A 19,042-nucleotide genomic window follows, 5' to 3' on the forward strand; every position below is an offset into this window, starting at 1 on the left:
TGTGGAGGAACTAAATGTTCTAAATTTGCTCTAAGCAAATCAAATGTGAGCAAAATAAATAATCAGTCGGCTATAAACAAAGCAATTATGAGCGATAAATAAACAAAAGTAAAGGCAGGTATCTCACAGTAAATGCTTATGCCCCGTTGATGCGGGCTCTAAGCAAATCAAATGTGAGCAAAATAAACAAAAGTAAAGGCAGATCGCTATCCTCGCAGACCACGCCTGCTATGCTAGCGGCATTGGTGTTGTGGCACAGAGTTGACACTGCATTCTCAGAAAAAAACATTTTGAAGAGACTCAGAGGAGTGTGTGCATCAGCAGGACTCAGCTGTGGTCCAGGTTCCCGTGCAGGCAGGAATCTCAGAGTCTGTGGAACCATATCAATGTCAGTCTCTGTTTTCCATGACAGAGTAGACTGCTTATTGCTTGTCTGAATGTTTGTCTTGGCCCTCTTTGCAACAGGTGTCTGATGATCACCATCACCTTTATAGCTGTAAAACAAACAAACAACTGTGAGCATGTTTATTACACAAAATACAACAACTGCATTTCAATCATTAAAAGTAATTGGCCAGATATTGAAAAAAATTTTTTTGCAAAGCCATACAGACACATAATGTTTGTATGGACTATGTAAAACCGGAATATGTAAACAGAATTATACTAATATCTGAAAGAAAGGGAATAACAACTTTTCAGTTGTTCTCAAAACTGAATGACACCTGTCGCGTGCCCTCCCAGTGCGAGTTGCAGGTGAGGGTGAGAGTGATGCTACCACATTCCTATAAAAATAATTATATTAATATTAATAAAGGTTGAACAAAGTAATATGCCAGCACATGCATAACTGATGGACAGTCAGCATGTTGATAAAACAACAAAAATAAGCTCTTTTATACTAACATTACCAATCACTAATTGTAATATTGTGCATACATAACACCACAATTTTTGCAAAGCCACACAGGCACATGCACATTTGTAGCATCACTAAGTATATAAACAAAATTGGTCTAACATCTGTAAAATAGTGGGTAATATGTACTTACTCTTTCTGATTTCTGTCTGTGTTGCTGCGTGCCCTCTTAGTGTGAGTTGCAGTGAGAGGTGAGAGTGAGCAACCTACATCATTCCTTTCAAAAAATTGCGTGTCAATGGGCCATTACCGGAGATAGCACAACGCAAACATTAACACATTTGCAATTCATCAGCTGGGCATATTTACACATTTCAGCACATACACACATTTGCAATAGATATTTGCAAGTACTCTTCGTTGATGATAATGAGGCAGCATAAACACTAGTCAAAATATAATCTAAACATACATAATATTTTCTAAATTAATTTCAAAATTCTAACTTTCATACAGGCCTATGATCTAAACATATCGTTGTACATATTAGGCTACAGCATGTCTAGGCTATGCTGTATAAAGTCTTCTGAAGGCACGCGCCGAAACGCGTTTGTGCAAATAAGTTTATTTATGTATGAAGCCTCTCTCCTACTTTATACAGCATAGCCTAGACCATTTAAATATAAATTACTCTGAATGACAAGTATGGAAATGGTCCAACCAGTAAAATATGTAGCCTACGTTTATATAAAATAGCTTGTCAACTAATGCAAGTAAATTTAAAAAGACTTACTCATCCGAAATATTATCCACGGCTGGATCAAGTCGCTCTTCAAAATACAAACGTTCGTCGTCAGAGTCCCGCTCTTCTTCTGAGGAAAATGTGAACTCTTCATCACTACCCAGGACTAGCTGAAGGGCTTCCTCACCAGTGAATCGTGCCATCTTCCAACGGCGCAGGAAAGTGAATGAATGAAACTTGCTGGTTTTAAGGCATTTCAGGGGGCGTTTACCTTATTTTGCATAGATCACCTCAGCACATTATCTTATGAATAGCACGCTCTGCGAGTGGGTGTGAACTCATTACAGATAATTAGATGAGACGGGAGAAACTGTACTTCTCTTTAGTTTCATACAGATTACATTGCAGGAGAATATTTGTTTTGAATGTGAATTGTTTTATTTAAAAGTAGAAATTTAAAGCTTTCTTTAGACACATGTTTCATGGTTGTGTGATAAGTATTAGCTGTTTCAGTTCATTTTCCAGACTTGTTTCAGAAAGATTTGCGGAGACAGAGTGAGCTGAAAGCGCACCCTGTTTATTTTATTTATTTAAAAATAAAAACAAGGTTTTGATGTTAATGTGAGTGTACACAAAAAAAAGAAGACCCTCTATAGTTTATAATCATGTATTTATTTTATTTATATGACCATAAATTACAGATTTTTTTAAGTTTATGTTGCTGCTATGTGAAAAAAAATCCAGCAAAACGCGTCGGCGCGTTTGCCGACCTCAGAGGGTTAAATCAGACCACCCCACCTGGATACTCCTTCATCGACAACCCCTGTCTGGACCGGCGAGGAGGTGGCATCGCAGTCATTCACCGCAGCGATATCTCCATCCGCCCCATCCCCATCCCGGTTGTATCCTCATTTGAACACTTGGCTTTCAGACTTCCTGGTTCCCAATCACTCACTGCTGCAGTCATCTACCGCCCTCCCAAAACTTGCCCATCATTTCTTTCTGATTTCACTGACTTCATAACTCAGCTGTCCTCTATTTCTCCGTCCGTTCTCCTCATTGGTGACTTCAACATTCATATCGACTCTCCGGCAGTAAAAGTGACCCAGCATGTCACTTTACCCACACATAATTATGGACATATCCTGGACCTGGTCTGTTCCACACCCTCCCTCACCATACATAACCTTTCATTGACCGACCTCACAATTTCTGATCATCTGGCCATCACCTTGGATATCATTACCCCCTCTCCTACCGTCAAACACACAAGAACAATTACATTTCGAAACCTGAAATCCATTAGTCCCATCTCTCTCACCTCCTCCATATCTCATGCCATCTCTACTTCTTCGCTTCCCTCTGATCCGATTGCCTCTGATCTAGTCAACTTCTACAACCACACACTCTCTACCTGCCTCAACCAAATAGCCCCCCTTAAAACTGCCTCAGTCTCCTTCTCCACCTCTGCACCTTGGTACACCCCAGATCTTCACATTCTCAAAAGACAAAAAAGACAACTTGAAAGGATCCATAAAGAATCCGGTCTCACTGTCCATGCCCAAGCCTACAAACACGCCATAACCACATACAATTCTGCTCTCAAAACTGCCCGGTCAAACTTCTACTCACAACTCATCCACTCAAATTCTTCCGACCCCCGCACACTATTCTCCACATTTGCAAAACTGACCAAACCCAAGGACAATATAATCTCCACATTTACTACAGACAAATGCAATAACTTCCTGTCATCCTACCATACCAAAATCCATACCATACACTGTTCACTAGCATCCACTTCCTCCGCTTCTCCTCCTTCTGAATATCAACTCACTCCGCTCACACACCACAGCTTTTCCTCCTTCTCTCCTCTGTCTCTCTCTGACACCTCCAAACTCCTCTCAACCATGAAATTCTCCAACTGCCAGCTTGACCCGATCCCTTCTCCCCTCTTCAAAACCTGTCAACAAATCCTCATCCCTCTCATCACCATCATCATCAACACTTCCCTTACGTCTGGATCTGTTCCATCCCCGCTAAAACTTGCGTCCATCACACCCCTCCTGAAAAAACCTGGCCTCAACCCTGACAATCTGGACAACTTCAGACCCATCTCCAATCTCCCGTTACTTTCAAAAATTCTGGAACGCGCCGTCATCACACAACTCCACCAATATCTCCACTCCTCTCAACTCTTCTAAACATTTCAATCCGGATTCCGTCCACACCACAGCACAGAAACAGCACTTCTTAACCCTCTGAGGTCTGAGCTGTTTTCTGGCCCTGGAGGTGTTCTGACATGCTCTGACATTTGTGCTTATTTCTGTTACTTGTGACATTGTCATGGCTAAAGTCTGATTACACTGTATTTAGCACAAACTCTGCTACAATAATATATCAGCAGCATGTATGTAAAAGTTTGTAGTTTTATGATAATGACATTTATGCATGGTTTGTGAAAATACCAAAAAAAATTGTCACTGAAATAAGGCCATGAAACCCATACTGATTATTTCTTCACAAGACTTTTGAAAATTGTATCACGTAGCCTAGAATATTTGCTCCAAAACTATGTGAAAATCACCCTGACTGCTCATTCAGATAAGACAATATATTGATTTAAAATTTCTAAGACGTGTTTTGTGTGAGAAAGCCATATGTGAAGAGGCGTGATCATCTCATTAATATGTAAGCCTTTAACACCTGAGAAAGGCAAGGCAAGGCAAGGCAAGTTTATTTATATAGCACATTTCATACACAATGGCAATTCAAAGTGCTTTACATAGAAGAAATTAAAATAATAAAAAGAAACAAGAATAATTAAAACAGTTTAGAAAAATCAAATGAAATACAATACAGTACAGTCGGACGAACAGCGGCACAGTGCTCATTCAGTAAATGCATAGCTAAACAGAAGTGTTTTGAATCTGGATTTGAATGTGACCACTGTAGGAGCACATCTGATCTCTTCTGGAAGCTGGTTCCAGCTGTGGCTGGCATAATAGCTAAAAGCAGACTCACCATGCTTAGAGTGAACCCTTGGTATTTCTAGCTGATATGATCCTAATGATCTGAGTGATCTGTTGGGTTTATATTCAGTGAGCATATCTGCAATGTATTGAGGTCCTAGGCCATTGAATGATTTATATACCAGTAATAATACTTTGAAATCAATCCTAAATCTAACTGGGAGCCAGTGTAAAGACCTGAGGACTGGTGTGATATGTTCATATTTTCTGGTTCTGCTCAGAATCCTGGCGGCAGCGTTCTGTATGAGCTGCAACTGTCTTATGGTCTTTTTGGGAAGGCCAGTGAGGAGTCCATTACAATAATCCACCCTGCTGGTGATGAAAGCATGCACAAGTTTCTCTAAGTCTTGTCTGGAAACAAAGCATCTAATTCTTGCAATATTTTTCAGATGATAGTATGCTGATTTAGTTATTTCTTTGACATGACTACTGAAACTAAGGTCTGACTCTAGTGTCACACCAAGATTCCTGACTTGATTTTTAGTTGTTTGACCCCTAGAGAGAAGGTATGCGTTCACCTTGAGAACTTCATCTTTGTTTCCAAACGCAATAACTTCAGTTTTGTCTTTGTTTAATTGAAGAAAGTTTTGACACATCCAACTGTTGACCTCATCAATGCATTGGCACAGGGAGTCAATGGGGCTGTAATCATTAGGCGATAGGGCTAAGTACAGCTGTGTGTCGTCTGCATAGCTGTGGTAAGCAATTTGGTTGTTTCTCATTATTTGGCTCATTGGGAGCATATACAGGTTGAACAGGAGTGGCGCAAGAATTGAGCCTTGAGGGACTCCCCATGTCATGGATGTCCACTCAGACTTATGGTCTCCTATACTCACATAATAACCTCTCCCATCTAAGTATGACCTGAACCATTTTAGGACTATCCCAGAAAGCCCCACCCAGTTTTCCAGCCTGTCAAGAAGTATGTTATGATCGACAGTGTCAAATGCAGCACTGAGGTCGAGTAGTACCAGCACTGATAATTTGCCTGAATCAGTATTTAAGCGAATATCGTTTATTATCTTTATGAGCGCTGTCTCTGTGCTGTGATGCGGTCGGAAACCAGATTGAAAATTATCAAAGTATCCATTCGAGCTTAAGAATTTGTTCAGCTGATTGAAGATAACTTTTTCAATGATCTTGCCTATGAAAGGAAGATTTGAGATCGGTCTATAGTTGCTTAATATGGTCTTATCCAGATTGTTCTTTTTCAGGAGGGGCTTGACAACTGCAGTTTTCAGGGAGTTTGGAAAACTCCCAGAGAGAAGTGAGGCATTTACCACTTCTAGAAGATCTGCTTCTAAACTGTTTAACACACTTTTGAAAAAAGATGTGGGAAGTGTGTCAAGAGCGCATGTTGATGTTTTAAGGTGCTGTACGGTTTCTACCAAAATTTTGCCATCAATTTTTTTGAAATCAGACAAAGTTACTACTTTTTCAGGTGGTCTGATCTGTCTGACCCCAGCACAACTCAAGGATGTGCTGATCACCTTTCTGATATTATTGATTTTGTCAGAGAAGAAAGAAGCAAACTCACTGCACTTGTTGTCTGAGAGCATTTCACTGGGAATCTGGCTTGGGGGGTTTGTCAGTCTCTCTACAGTAGCAAAAAGAGTGCGTGTGTTGTTTAAATTGCAGTTTATAATGTTTGAGAAGAAAGTCTGTCTAGCTTTGCCTAGTTCCATATTAAAAGCATGAAGGCTGTCTTTGTAGATGTTATAATGGACTACAAGTTTTGTCTTCCGCCACATGCGCTCTGCTTTTCTGCATTGTCTTTTCATATTTTGCACTGCTGTTGAGTTTCTCCAAGGTGCTTTTTGTCTGCCACTCTTCTTCCTGACTTTCACAGGAGCAATATCATCAATTGCACTTTTAACTTTTGAGTTAAAAGAATCAAGGAGAAAATCAACAGAGTCAGCAGATATGCTTGGTGTTAAGGATATAGCCTTCATAAATAGTACACTAGTGTTCTCATTTAAGCATCTCTTCTTGACAGACTCAGATCTAGCTTCAGTGGCAGGAGAGATCAATATATCAAAGAAAATACAGAAATGATCAGACAGTGCTACATCCTTAATAACAGTCGATGAGATGTTTAGACCCTTACTGATAAGTAAATCTAGAGTGTGTCCATGATTGTGTGTGGGTCCATGTACATGCTGAGTCAGATCAAAAGTTTTTAAAACAGTTTTGATTTCTTTTGCCATATTGTTTTCTGCATTATCTATGTGAATGTTCAAATCTCCAGCAATGGCAAAACAGTCAAACTCTGAGGTAATTGTTGATAACAGTTCTGTAAATTCCTCAGCAAAGGCTGGAGAGTATTTTGGAGGCCTGTAAATAATGATGAGTAAAATGCGTGGAGCACCTTTTAATACAATACCCAGATATTCGAAAGACGTGTAGTTCCCAAATGATATTTGCTTACATTGATAGATATCTTTAAAAAGAGCAGCTAGACCCCCACCTCTCTTAACAGCTCTGCAGACACTCATAAAAGTAAAGTTAGGAGGGGCTGTTTCATTGAGGATTGTTGCACTGCAGCTGTCTTCTAGCCAGGTTTCATTTAGAAGCATAAAATCCAGGTTGTTTGTGGTTATTAAGTCATTGACTAGAAGTGATTTATTTTTAAGTGAGCGGATGTTTAAAATTGCTAACTTAACAGTCTTACTTTTTTTCCCTACACCAATCTTAGTTAGACGTGCAATAGGCACCAGATTAGTTGAGTTTGCTGTACGGCTATTGAAGGCCTTAGACTTTCTATCTTGTAATAGAACAGCAATAGAGAAAGATACAGGCACACTGGGTTCCCGCTTGTTCTGTAAACATTTGAGAAGTTACTGTTATCAAAACGGGGACCCGACATACATCACTGAGAGCTGGTATCAGTTGTTTTTGGTTCACCTCGAGCAGATGGAGGAGGGTGTGGGCCCTGGCGTTGTGGCAGAGGCCGAAGAGCTCTCACAGAGGCAGGGGGAGGGCGAGCTGGGCCTGCAGGCTTTGGTGGTAGCGGTGCCCGACGTTTTTTGGTTGATATCTGGGGGCTTGCAGCAAAAGAGTGTGATAGTCTGGTTCCAGCATGCACAAGTTCTTCCATTTTCTGTGAGAAGCACAGGAGTGGAGTTGGTGGCGAGAGGGAGAACGTGTCTGGTGAAAGGGGCTGTTGCTCTGGTGTTATAGGAGGCTGTGATATGCTGTCCTGGCTTCCCTGGCTGTTTTCCAGGAAGTCGTCCTTGGGTGCTGAATCTTGGAGCAGTTCTGATGTGTCTGTCTGTGGTGAGCTCTGTGGGCATGGCTCAGCTGAGATTGTGTCCGTGAGCAGAGGTTGTTGTGGCTCAGTGGTGTTATCATTGTCCTTGTGTGATATGTCAACATCATGAAGTGAAGTCCTGTGGTCATTCATACTGTGTCCAGGTGTGTGTGTGCCGTTCTGATTGAGTGGATTGGCACACACTGCAGAAGGATGATTGAGGGAGAAGTAGATGTTGTCCTTTAACACTCTTGAACCAAGTTTGTTTGGGTGATGGCCATCCCGATGAAATAGTTGTCTCTGACTCCAGAAGAGATTGAAGTTGTCAATGAAGTTTACTCCTTTTATATTGCAGGTTTTTTGCAGCCATGTATTAATCCCAAGCAACCGTGAAAACCTGTTTGTTCCTCTTGCTGGGAGTGGTCCACTGATGAATGTCTGAACTTTCAGTTTTTTAAGTGTTTCAAAAAGTTCATTGAAATCCTTCTTAAGGAGTTCTGACTGCTCTTTATGAATGTCATTCTTCCCCACATGAATGATGAGTCGATTTGCAGTCTTATGTTTCATTAGAATGTTCTGAAGTTCCCTGTTTATATCAGAAATTGTTGCTTGTGGAAGGCAGCATGTAGTTGTATCCCTGCAGCTAATGTTTCTGATTATGGAGTCTCCCACTATCAGAGTCCTGGGCTCGGCTGCGCTCTGAGCTGAGTGCCGCTGTCTGCTCGACCTTGAGCGCCAGTTAGCATCAGTGTTAGCTACTGGCTGATACAGTCTGTGTTCGATCACATTCATCACGTTTGGGGATTCCTCATTTACATTCATTAGTACTTCAAATCTGTTCTCAAGATGTATAGGTGTTGGTGGGAGACCAGTGTTTGCAGTCTTTGTCAGAGTTGTATCTGGGGTAGAGGATGCTACTGCGGTAATATGTGAGGCTCGTGACAATCTGATGTCTCGAGTGCCTTTGGGTCTCGCTCCCTGTTTGTGCCATCGATTCGTAAGTCGATCGGCTTGTTTCTCTACCTGTCGAGGAGCACTAGTTTCATGGGACTCACCGGCTATATGCTGAGGGTGTCCATGACGAAGCTCTGTTGTGTGTTCCGTCTGGTTTGGTGGTCCCGTAAATAACTTTGTTTCAAGAACTGCAATCCTTTGTAAAAGTCTGTGGCAGTTAGTGCAGCAAGTAGATTCCAGAAGAGGCATTTTCTCTCTTATCCTTGTAGGCAGTTGTGTTTTCCTTTCCCCGGAATGTAAGCTGGTCGGGTAGAAGAATTCTGCGTTTTTGTAGTAATCCAAACTTTGTCGTTTGAGCACTGTGCTGATTTGCTGAAGTTAAAATTAGGTGATAAAAGGAGCTCAAATTATAAAAGTATAGAAGATAAAATATAAAAGCGATAGAGCAAAGCGCGGAGCAGTAAGCAAGAGCGTCCGAACAGTAGCTGAGCAGGAAGTTTATTACAGAAAGACAAAGACACTCCCCTAACTGCCCTATTAGGAGCGATCAGGCCCTGTCATTCAGAGCAACCTTGCACAAAGAATGAGAAGATTTAAAAAAGAATGGCTTTTAGATTGTTTGGATTTATTTACAACACAACATAATCCAAAGATACACAACAAATGACAAAAGAGCACATTGAAAACAATGATCCAAAGACAGAGACCTTTGTGCCATTCCTAAAAACATTGTACATACCTTTCATTTCCAAGGTGTTTGATTTTCACTTTACCATGTTCATATACAGAGATTCATGTGAATGTTGAAGTCAGCAGGACTCAGTGGCATCTGGTCCCTGAAAGAAAAGAAAAAAAGTGAACATACTGGTATCAAGAGAAACTAGGCCTGCACGATTTTGGGAATAAATTTTAGATTGTTCTGGTTAAAATTGCTTTTTAAAATTCACAGAATACACACACACACAAACACACACACACACACACACACACAAATGTTTCCAACAATATATAATATAATGAACACCAGGTTTGTTGTGCCTTGTAGGCATAGGCTATGCGCAGTGCTGCATAAAATAATAATAACAATAACCTATAGCAGCCTATAAATCTTCCAAAAGATTTCAGTAACAACTACGCTAGAGAAAAATATATTGATTATCATATGTTACTTCAAATGTTTCCATTCGTTATGATGATATGAAATGAGATAATAGTAAAAATATAAAGCCAATTGTTTGGTGTATTTTGATTTTCAAACGCGATCATGCTCCAAAATATGATACATTCAAACGCGATCGCGCTCCAAAATATGATGCATTCAAACGCGATCGCGCTCCAAAATATGAAACATTATGGTTACCATATTTTACATATCTACGTTTGAGCAGATATCCACAAACAGTATTTAACAGTAAACACGGGTTTAAATATTATAATATTCACCATATATCTAGCAACAGTTCAACTGCAATGTGAAGTTTATGCAACAATACCATAAACGAATAAGTAAGAATTTCTTACCTTACATCTTTCTTGTCTTCAAATCACGTTCTTCTTCTTCTGAGGTAAATCCAATGTAAGCTCACAGCGCGTCTTCCAAACTCGGCGAAAAGCAGAGACTTGTGAAGTGTTTTGGTGTTTTGTGTTTGAGGTAACGAGGGCGTTCGTGTTCCATGTGGAGATTTGCATGTGAATCTCTTTTGCGCGAGTGGGCGTGGTCGAATTAAAAATAATTAGCAAGCGTTTGAGATACTGAACATCCTGTTGGTTTTATACAAATTACATAAACAGAGAATATTTGTTTTCAGTTTGAATCTGATCATTTAAAAGTACACACTTAAATGTTTATAAAGGTATATGGCTCATAAATGTGTGAGAAGTATTCGCTGAGTTTTGTTTCAGTTTATAGACGTGCTCAAGAAAAAAAAGTTCACCGCGACGGAGAGGCAGAACGCACACCCTGTTTATTTTCTTTATTTTACAAAAGCACAATGTTTTGATTTGATTGTAAGTGGACACATACAAAAGTAGAAATATCACAGATTCTTTTTTTATATTTCTTTTTTCTGTATGACCATAAATGACGGAGTCATTTAAGTTTATTGTGCTACAATGTGAAGAAAATCCAGCAAAACGCGGGGGCGCGTTTGCCGAACTCAGAGGGTTAAAGTCACAAATGATCTCCTCATTGCTGCCGACTCTGGTTCCATATCCATCCTCCTTCTCCTCGACCTCTCCGCTGCATTTGACACAATAGACCATACCGTCCTCCTCCATCATCTTAAATCTATTGGCATCTCTGGCACAGCACTTCTCTGGCTCACCTCCTACCTCTCTGACCGTCACCACTTTGTCTCTGTTAACAACTGCAACTCCCACACCTCCCCTGTCACCCATGGTGTCCCCCAAGGTTCCATGCTCAGGCCCCTCCTCTTCACCATCTACATGCTTCCCCTCGGTCAGATCATCCGCCACCATGGACTCCATTTTCACTGCTACGCCGATGATACCCAACTCTACATGTCCACCAAATCCATCACCCCGGCTATCCTCTCCACCATCACCAATTGCATTTCCGACATTAAAACCTGGATGGACAATAACTTTCTTAACCCTCTGAGGTCTAAGGTGTTTTTGGGGCCCTTGGGATGTTTTGACATGCCCTGACATTAGTGCTTTTTTCAGTTATTTATAAACATGTTAATGGCAAAGGTGTAAATTCACTCTATATAGCACAAACAGGGCTAGCATAATATGTGAGCAACAAGTATGTAGATGTTTGTATTTTTAAGAGAATAATGTTTATGCGTGGTTATTGAAAAAAATTAAAATGAAAGTTGCTGAAACAAGATCACAAAACTCATACTAAATATGCGTCAATAAGACTTTTGACAAATGGATGTTATCGCTTCGGGTTCTGGCTTCAAAATTATGTGAAAATAGTCTTGCTTTATCGTTCACAGAAAACAGTACATTGATTTAAATTGTGTAAGACAGGTTTTGCTTGCAAAGCCAATATGCGAGGGGGGCGTGAAGGAGGAGTGGTTTACACCTTAGAATACACCCACTTTGCATAATTAGCCATTCATTCAGGTGTGACACTGACTGAGCCACAATGCAAGGACAAAAGATATATTTAGAAGAAGGCTTTTATTGACCATTTAAGATTTTGCTTACATCTATCTTGTAAATATGTTTTGCTATTTTATTAAAAAGGTTACAATTACAACAATAATTACAATTTCAACAATATTTCAAGTGTACTCTTTCTTTGTAAAAAAATGATTATAGGCCTACATTTTATCATATGTATTTATTAGTTTGAATATAGCCAACATTGGAACAGCTAACATCTTAGTTGATGACGTTATTTTTGACAAAAATTGTATTTTATATATATATATATATATATATATATATATATATATATATATATATATATATATATATAGAACATATGAGCAGAAATTGCTAAACAAAAGCTTATTTGATGTGGCTGTATATTCTACAGTAAATAAAAAAATAATCAGTCGGCTATAAACAAAGCAATTGTGAGCGATAAATAAACAAAAGTAAAGGCAGGTATCTCACAGTAAATGCTTATGCCCCGTTGATGCGGGCTCTAAGCGAATCAAATGTGAGCAAAAAAACCAACAAAAAAACATATCAGAATGATTTCTGAACTCTGATGGTTAGTGGAAGGTGGTCAGCAGAGCACACACATCTGAACACAGTCACACATCTTTATGCCACTCTTGAAAACAGTTCCTGTTCAGTTGAAGACATGAGTGAACATTGCATGCCTGGCATTTCCATGGTGTTAATTGCTTTTTACCACGCACTGCTTTGCAATGCACACATGAGCGGCGACCAACTGTGGCAACATCCCTGTCATCTGAAGTCAGCTCAGCTCCTGGAACCGGTACATGGTCACTATCGGTTCGTTTTGGTGCCGTTTTCTGTGACACACCACAGAGCTCTGTGATAAGTTGCTCCATAAACTCTTTATGGGACAAGTTACCATGTAGCTCTTTGTGCACAATGAAAGAGTTGGTGGAAGCAATGTCCAAGAAGTGTAGAAAAATCTTTCTGTACCACTTCATGGTTTTGTGCTGTGTTGTGTAATACTGTATCAGCTGATCAGACAGGTCAACGCCCCCCATGTGCTTGTTGTATTCAGTCACAGGTGCAGGACATGGAAATGTCTTTGTCCTCCATGTATCTTGCGTTTTCACCCTCCTCTGCGCAGTGTTTCCTGTATAAGCAGGATGGATGGTAGAACAGACAGATACCTCTCGTGTGTCCATCCACTTCACAAATACAAGAGGACCATCGCGAATCCACCTGATGGATCCCCTGGCAGATTTTTTAGAGAGTGAATTAGCTGCATTCCGAGGGCAGTCCTTCCTGTTGTCCCTGTAAGTCCCACATGCACCAAACTTCATTGCAAACAAGTCTTTGAGGAGCTTTGGACTTGTATAAAAATTTTCCATGTACACATGGTACCCAGAACCTAAAAATGTGTGGTCTAAAAGAGATGTTACAGCATCATATGACAGTCCATGGCCTGTGGGAAAGTTGTTCTTTCCTGTGTACACAGAAAAGTCCACAGTGTATCCATTCGATGAGTCTGCAAGAACAAACAACTTGAAACCCCATCTGGTTGGTTTGGCTTTCATGTACTGCGTCATACCTGTGTGTGCTTTGCATGCCACCATTCTTTCATCCACAGCTAAGTTTCTTTTAGGATGATAGATGGATTTACAAGCCTGACGGATCGTGTCCATGAGAGGTTTGACCCTGCAAAGACGGTCATGTTCAGGTGTGCCCCTCTTTCTGTCATTATCCATATCTGCATCTGGGTGACTCATGTGCACATTCCATGAAATGATGCGGTATCTGTCCCGGGACATAACTGTAGCTGGAAAGGGTACGGAGAAAACACTGCTTTGCCGCCAGTAGTCGCTGATGGAGCTGACCTTCACCATGGCCATGTAAAATAGCAACCCAATGTAGCGGTACATCTCACTGATGCTGACATCTGTCCATTTATATTTGCTGCCCTTTGCAGTTGCCTTGGCAGCCTGGGCATTGGTGTTGTGGCACAGAGTTGAGACAGCACTTTCTGAAAAAAATTGTTTGAATAGACTCATGGGTGAATGTGAGTCAACAGGGCTCAGTTGTGGTCCAGTTTCCCGTGCAGGACGGAAGCGCACAGTCTGTGGAACCATGTCAACATCAGTCTCTGTTTTCCATGCCAGAGTGGACTGCCTGTTGCTTGCCTGCTTGTTTGCCTTGGCTCTCTTCGGGACAGGTGCTTGGACATGTTCATTGTCACATCTGTAAAAAAAAACACACAAAAAAAAAAAAAAAACACGTGAGCATGCTGATAACACAATCAAAGAAATTGTATTATCATTATCGATCACTAATGGCCATGGATAAAAAAAGACAACGTTTTTTTGTCATTTCACACAAGAATAGGTAGGCTACTTTTATATTATGACGCTGTAAACACAATCAGGCTACATTTCATCTGTAAAATATTACGTCTATGCACTTACTCAGTATGATTCTCCATCGCACTGAGAACTGAACGACACCTGCGTGCCCCTCTGCGGGGTGCTGGAGAAGGAGAGCTTGACACATTCCTAAAAAAACAACAACAAAGTAAAACTGTTAGCATACATTATTCAAAGTAAACTGATGAGCAATTGATGGTTATGGACACACAATGTTTTGTTGATAGGCCATAGGATGGAGAAATATCTATTAATGGGCCGTAGACCGCGTCACCGCGAGTATCTGTTGATGGGCGATATACACCGCATGCATTTAGTGACGCACGCAATGAACGGATCGTTCGCGAACGATCACTACACTACATTTAAAAAATTTACACCTGTATTCACAAACATCTGTGCATAAGGCAGTATTGAAGCATGATAAACTGTCATAGGCTAACCAAAACCGAACATTTATATAAAAATATAATGTATTTAGACAGTATCACATATTTTACCAGAGGCTGAAATATATTTGCACTAAATCACATTATATAAACTAAGCAGATATTCACAAACATGCTACATTACGCATAAGGCAGTATTGAAGCATGATAAACACTGTCATAGGCTAACCAAAACCGAACATTTATATAAAAATATAATGTATTTAGACAGTAGCCTATCACATATTTTACCAGAGGCTGAAATATATTTGCACTAAATCACATTACACCTAAGCAGATATTCACAAACATGCTACATTACGCATAAGGCAGTATTTTAGCATTTTAACCAGTGTCATAAGCTAATCAAAACTGAGTGAAATATATTTCATATACAAATATGTTTAAAGAGCAATATTACATTTAAAAAAGTTTACACTTGAGCGTATACACGAATGTTAGGGATATTGTAAGGCAATCGTTCCTGTAAGATGTCAAAAGCTAGCCAAAACTAGGCAAAATATAGTCTGAAAATTCATATGAGTTCTATATTATCAGAAAAATAATTATATAACAGTAAACAACTTACTCAGAACATGTATCCTCGGCGGGATCAATTCGCTCTTGAAAATGCACCCGTTCATCGTCCGAATTGCAATCTTCCTCTGAGGAAAAGGTGAATTCTTCCTCGCTGTCCAGAATCATCTGAAGGGCGTCTTTACCGGAGAAGCGTGCCATCCTCGGAGCGCGATGAACTATCAGTGAATCGGATGAAGAGACTGTGTTTTTATGGCATTGATCGGGGGGCGTGTGCGATGCAAATAGATTACCTAAACTATTTACCATTTGAATAGCGCCGGGGGCGGGGCGGCCTCAGCTCATTAAAGAGATAATGAAGCAGAAGGAAAAACGGTACCTCTCCTTGCTTTCAAACGGATTACATCAGCTGAGAATATTTGTTTTTTATATAAATTACTTCGTTTAAAAGAAGAGATTTCAAGCTTCATAAAGACATATCTCACGTGTCTGTGTGAGAAGGATTCGCGGAGTTATTGTTCATTTTCGGACGCGTTTCAGAATGGACTACACTGACAGAGAGAAGGCAGAACTCGCTTCGTGTTTATTTTTCTTTATTTGTCAAAAAGCAAAACACTTTGTTTTTATTGTGAGTATACACAAAAATAATACACATTTAACAGAATCGATTGATGTATGACACGTGTTTGTAATATCAAAGTCAACAGAGCAAAATTAATCTCTTTTGAACTGATAAAAAAAAAAGCGAGCTGGTATCGCCGGCGATACCGCCGACTTCAGGGGGTTAAACTCAACAGCAATAAAACAGAACTCCTTATCACCGGCCCAAAATCTTTCCTCTCTTCTATCAGAACTTTACTCTCCTTATCGACGGACATAATGTCACCCCCTCCCTCTCTGTCCGAAACCTTGGTATCATAATGGACTCCGCCCTCTCATACCGAACACAAATCAACCATATCACTAAACTATCCTTCTTCCACCTCCGCAACATTTCCCGCTTTCGCCCCTCCCTTACCCTGTCAACAGCTGAAATCCTCATTCATGCATTCATAACTTCAAGACTTGACTACTGCAATAGCCTTCTCTACGGACTTCCTACCAATCAACTACAAAAACTGCAATACATCCAGAACTCAGCTGCCCGCCTCCTCACCCACACCCGGTCCAGAGAACACATCACCCCCGTTCTCCAGCAGCTCCATTGGCTACCTGTTCATTATCGCATTCAATATAAGCTCCTCCTCCTCACCTACAAGTCCCTCCATGACCTGGCCCCGCCCTACCTCACTGAGCTCCTGGAACAGCACCAACCCACCCGCCACCTCCGCTCAGCTGGCACAAACCGCCTTACTCCGATCGTCCGCACTAACCACCGGACCTTGGGGGATCGAGCCTTTGCTATCACTGCCCCCACCCTCTGGAACTCACTCCCTACATCCATTAGAAACTCCGACTCACTACCAAACTTCAAATCAGTACTCAAAACCCACCTGTTCAAACTAGCTTTTCCTTAAAACCCCTTTTGTTTTGTTTTGTTTTATTCCCCATGTGAAGCGTCTTTGAGTGTCCAGAAAAGCGCTATACAAGTGTGATGTATTATTATTATTATTATTATTATATCTCCTAAATTTGAGAGTTGGTAAACTTAATTTCCTCAATCTATCTTCACACAACATATTTTTCATTCCTGGAATTAATTTAGTAGCTCTTCTCTGGACCCTTTCAATTTTTTCTACATATTTTAATTTATATGGACACCAGACTGAGCTTGCATATTCAAGATGTGATCTTACCAGGGATTTATACAATGGTAAAAATATATCCTTACCTAAATTTTGAAAAGTTCTTCTTATTATTGGAATCATAGATGTTGCTTTTTTAACTTTTTCAGAAATATGTGTGTGGAATTCAAGTGAACCATCCACCACAACACCTACGTCCCTCTCCTCATGTACAGGATTAACCACTATATCCCCAACTACATAATTGGCTACAGTGTCATTTTTTTTTCCCAATATGTAAATGTTTACACTTTTCGGGATTCATCTTTAATAGCCGTAACAACCAACTAGTATAACAACTAGTATAATCTTGTAGATTCAATAATTTCAAAGTAGGTCAGAATAAAATCAGATGTAACAATTTCTTATTAGTCAGGTAAATCTATAATGCCAATTACAAAGTCATTTCGAAGATTATCAATAAAAAACATAAAATGTTCAGAAATAAAGAGTAAAATATGCATACCTGACATCTGAAAGATACATAATGCTGAGTGTATGGAAGACCTTCAGCATTACGGGCTGATCAGACTACAGAATCACCCTGAGCCTTTTGCAACATTTCTTTAAATACTCAGAACAAGACAAAACATCCTCCAAATGGAGGCACGAACTAACAATTGGAATTTGCATTAATAAAGATCCCAGACTTGGTAGTTTAGACCTTATTGAGGACAGAAGGTAATTTGCATGAAATACACTGGTAAAGGGCTCTCCCCTCCACAGTAAGCAAAGTATTTCTAAACTCTCTAACTTGTAGCTTTTGGTCTATTTCTCTGGACATGAGACCATTGTCAATTCGCTTGCATTGACAGAACATTATATTTTTCATGTAATCATTGAACTGAGTGAAGGGAAGATTGGGTGAAGGGAAGGGAAGGGATAAATTGTTAAGGAAGGACAAGAGTAAAAATGTTGTGGCAAATTCAAAGCCCTCAAATCGGGTCTCAAATAATTTCTCAGAGTCAAAGTTCCAGGTCTCAGAAGAATTAACTTTATTGACAAGCAACAAAGTGAGATGCCAGCTGGCCATCTGTACATCTGACTTGCAATGGTCAGGCTTCAGGTTGTATACCCTTTTCTTATCACTAGGTAGCCAATCAGCTATCTTATTCTTTTTTGTTCCGCCTCGAGATCTCGTGACCATTAGAATCATCTTTCCCGGAGACATCTCTTTATTGGTGGAAAAATCTTTGGCCACACCCATTTTAAAAAAAGATCTCAGGTAACATGATTCTCTGCACCTGTAGGGTCCTAGTGCCATCCATCATTTTTAATTAACATGTTTTTCAGTACCATCTTATCAACCACCTATACACATCTTTCTCATTGGGCTTGTTAGGTACTTTTCCATCCTTACAACTCTTTGACCTGGTTTAACCTGGTTTCTGTCTGAGACACAGCAATACAGACTTTTACATGAGACAAAGGAAAATCTCCAACACAAGAAGCTTTAACCACATATTCACTCTGAGGGGTGTGGAGACAGATGCCTGGATGTGTTTGTTTCTTGTGCTTGAGGATACGTTTACACGACACCGATATGCTGAAAATGGAGAAGTTTTTCCTTTGAGTTTTCTTCGACACCGTCAAAACGATCCTCATTCAAACGGATCCGCAAAAACGACTAAAGACCCTGTATTCTGCTGCCAGGCCATTAGATGGCGATGAAACACTAATACGCTAATACTAATACTAATACTAACACTACTAATACTGAGACTGAACACGTAATACGCATGTGCATGACGTCATCGTCTTCAGAGATTCGCGTTTTTATCGTTTACACGGAGACAGTTTTTAACCCGTTTTCAAAAGTTTGCGTTTTCAGGAACCCAAAACGCTGTTGTCGTGTAAATGAACGGCCAAAACACATAATTTTTTTTTTAACACTTTTTAGCTGAAAACACCGTCATGTAATCAGCCCCTGAGTT

At 40.1% G+C, this 19,042-nt stretch overlaps 2 protein-coding genes and 1 long non-coding RNA gene across 5 annotated transcripts in view; 1 reads left to right on the forward strand and 2 right to left on the reverse strand.

The window, feature by feature from the left end:
* Positions 1 to 12,123, reverse strand: part of LOC309481040 — a 34,057-nt gene extending 21,934 nt beyond the window's left edge. Inside the window, exon 1 of the long non-coding RNA XR_014199866.1 lies at positions 11,442 to 12,123. This is a non-coding gene — a long non-coding RNA (uncharacterized lncRNA). The remainder of the gene's footprint in view (positions 1 to 11,441) is intronic.
* Positions 1 to 19,042, forward strand: part of LOC309480905 (E3 ubiquitin-protein ligase TRIM39-like) — a 48,480-nt gene that overhangs the window by 19,831 nt on the left and 9,607 nt on the right. The gene's annotated exons all lie outside the window — the stretch shown is intronic.
* LOC309480226 (piggyBac transposable element-derived protein 4-like) lies at positions 12,544 to 16,107 on the reverse strand (the record flags this gene model as incomplete). Its single annotated transcript, XM_082144637.1, has 4 exons — positions 15,377 to 16,107; positions 14,402 to 14,488; positions 12,713 to 14,177; positions 12,544 to 12,561 (listed from the first exon to the last, which is right to left on the reverse strand). The coding sequence occupies exons 1-4, from the start codon at positions 15,631 to 15,633 to the stop codon at positions 12,544 to 12,546; spliced, it is 1,827 nt and encodes a 608-aa protein (XP_082000763.1). The 5' UTR covers positions 15,634 to 16,107.

The sequence above is a fragment of the Leuciscus leuciscus genome (assembly GCF_965113295.1).
Source record: "Leuciscus leuciscus genome assembly, chromosome: 18".
NCBI classification, from domain to species: domain Eukaryota; kingdom Metazoa; phylum Chordata; class Actinopteri; order Cypriniformes; family Leuciscidae; genus Leuciscus; species Leuciscus leuciscus.